The following is a 2,312-nucleotide window of genomic DNA, read 5'->3' on the forward strand; positions in this document are numbered from 1 at the left end:
AGCTGTAAATTTCCTCTATGTGAAGGTACCAGATTAATGCGCGTACGGAACTAGCTATTCGATACAATGATATTTCGCCGCTGGAGAATCATCACTGCTCTGTGGCCTTCCGCATCCTCAGCACTCCTGAGTACAATATATTTGCCAACGTCGATCCAGAGAGATTTAGATGTATACGACAGGTACGGACGCCGTTGATCTATATGTGCACTGAAACCTTATATAGTGCGCAAGATGATGAACAAAACACGTTGCGTGGATTGGAACACACAAAAACTCGCACCCACACCCACACAGACACTTATGCATTAAACTGTATAAGGTAAAGAAAAGGGATTTACGAGTGTGAAGATCGCCCCCATCCGGGATATTCTGCTGCCTATGCAGGCGCCTTAGCCGATTGAGCTACTGAGGCTTTCGTTGAAAATTTAAATCCGATTATAGGCTACAGTGGTGAATCAGACCAGGGTGACCAGACGAAAAAAATGACGTGACGTACGCCCTCTTTCAGGATATGACAGGATCTCCGAAGATGTACTTTCTTTAATAAATAAATATTACGAGATTAGCGCTTCAACATATAATAAATAACTGATATTTTTCTGATTCTGATTTAGGAAATGATTACTCTGATCCTAGCAACCGACATGGCCAGTCACGGTGACGTCATGAATAAATTTAAAAGTCAGATTGAACAAGGCTTTGATTACAGCAATGAAGACCACCTCAAGTCGGTTAGTTCTTTATCATTTTTGTTATTATTATTATCATCATCACCGTCGTCATGGCGGTGGTGGATTGATGCTAAGGATGACTATGACGAGAATGTTGATGATATTGATGTTGAGGAGGAGAATGATAATAGAAATGTTAATGGTGGTAGTGATGATGATGATGATGATGATGATGATGATGATGATGATGATGATGATGATGATTCTGATGGCTGTGGTGATTAATTAGTAATGATGATTATGATATGATGTGGTTATAATAAAAACGGGTGATTGTTTTTTTTTTTTCAAATACACAGTTGAAGATGGTGTTAATCAAGTGCTGTGACATTTCGAATGAGGTCCGGCCAATGGAGGTTTCTGAACCATGGGTTGACTGCTTACTTACAGAGTACTTCATGCAGGTAAGTTTGTGAAACTAGTTGAAGGAAACCCTGTCTGGGCGGATCATGAGTGTGAATCCACACTTTGGAAACCATATTGTAGGCCTCCTGAATCCTGAAACGAGGGGCTTTAGCCTGGGAAACCTGACTGAAGCCGGTCACTCATTTCGCAATTGTGCAAACGGTGTCGTGTCGCCTGGCGCTTATAAGGAACGGAGTTGGATTCGTCGGTCGACGCATGTGTGACGCAGTGTGCACTAAGGGCTCTGACCAGGGAATTCTGACCTTATGTTGTTCACATAAGCCCGTGGCGATTTTTTAGCTGTTCCTTGACCATTTTTGTGACTAAATAAATGTTGAATATCTTAATTTTTCAACCTCCTAGAGCGATCGTGAGAAGATAGAGGGACTGCCTGTTTCACCTTTCATGGATCGGGATAAGGTTACTAAGTCCACTGCGCAAATCGGCTTTATTAAGTACATACTTATTCCGATGTTCAAATCGGTCGCACTGGTAAGATTAAATAATTTGTATTTGAATAACAATAATTTGCCTTATTATCATTATCATTAATATTATTGAATATGTATTTGCTTATTGGTTTATTCGTTTATTTGTACATTTCGTCACTGTTTTCACGAAGAGACACAAACTTCAATTTCGATTATAACAACGTTTTGAGAAAAACACGTTTGAAGTGAACTACTTCAAAAATCCGTAAATTTTACTATCAAGATATCAAAATTTTGAATATTGATTTACATAAACATTGTTTAAATATAAAGCAACAAACAATTCAAATGTTCAATTTATTTTTCTTTTTTTAACTTTTATTAACCTGTTAATTAGAGTGAAAAGTGTGTGTCTGTTCGTGAAAACGATAAGAATATTGACCTACCCAGCATAGGTTGTTTACGCGTACGGCGAAGTTGATGTCTCTTCGTGAAAACGAAAATCTATTTTTACACGCTGTATGCCTACGCCAGGGCTGGGCATAAAATTCGGTCGGAAGGCCAAAGTGAATGTTTGATTTAACATCGAGGGCCGCACCCAAACTTTTATGTTTCTAGTGAGCTTCCAAAAACCTCCAAGCACTGCTTTTACACAATTCTCAGTTTTAATGTTACTTTTACTTGGAATTCCGTCTTTCCAAGATAAATTATCTTGGAATTCCGTCTTTCCAAGATAAATTAT

At 38.7% G+C, this 2,312-nt stretch overlaps 1 protein-coding gene across 1 annotated transcript in view; it reads left to right on the forward strand.

The window, feature by feature from the left end:
• LOC117119104 (high affinity cGMP-specific 3',5'-cyclic phosphodiesterase 9A-like) overlaps positions 1–2,312 on the forward strand; it is a 17,555-nt gene that overhangs the window by 12,248 nt on the left and 2,995 nt on the right. Inside the window, exons 11-14 of the mRNA XM_033263918.1 lie at positions 33–182; positions 618–734; positions 1,034–1,138; positions 1,503–1,631. Coding sequence (XP_033119809.1) covers positions 33–182; positions 618–734; positions 1,034–1,138; positions 1,503–1,631 — 501 coding nt within the window. The remainder of the gene's footprint in view (positions 1–32; positions 183–617; positions 735–1,033; positions 1,139–1,502; positions 1,632–2,312) is intronic.

The sequence above is a fragment of the Anneissia japonica genome, unplaced genomic scaffold (assembly GCF_011630105.1).
Source record: "Anneissia japonica isolate Jap-2015-1 unplaced genomic scaffold, ASM1163010v1 scaffold7370_len818893_cov191, whole genome shotgun sequence".
Classification (NCBI taxonomy): Eukaryota; Metazoa; Echinodermata; class Crinoidea; order Comatulida; family Comatulidae; genus Anneissia; species Anneissia japonica.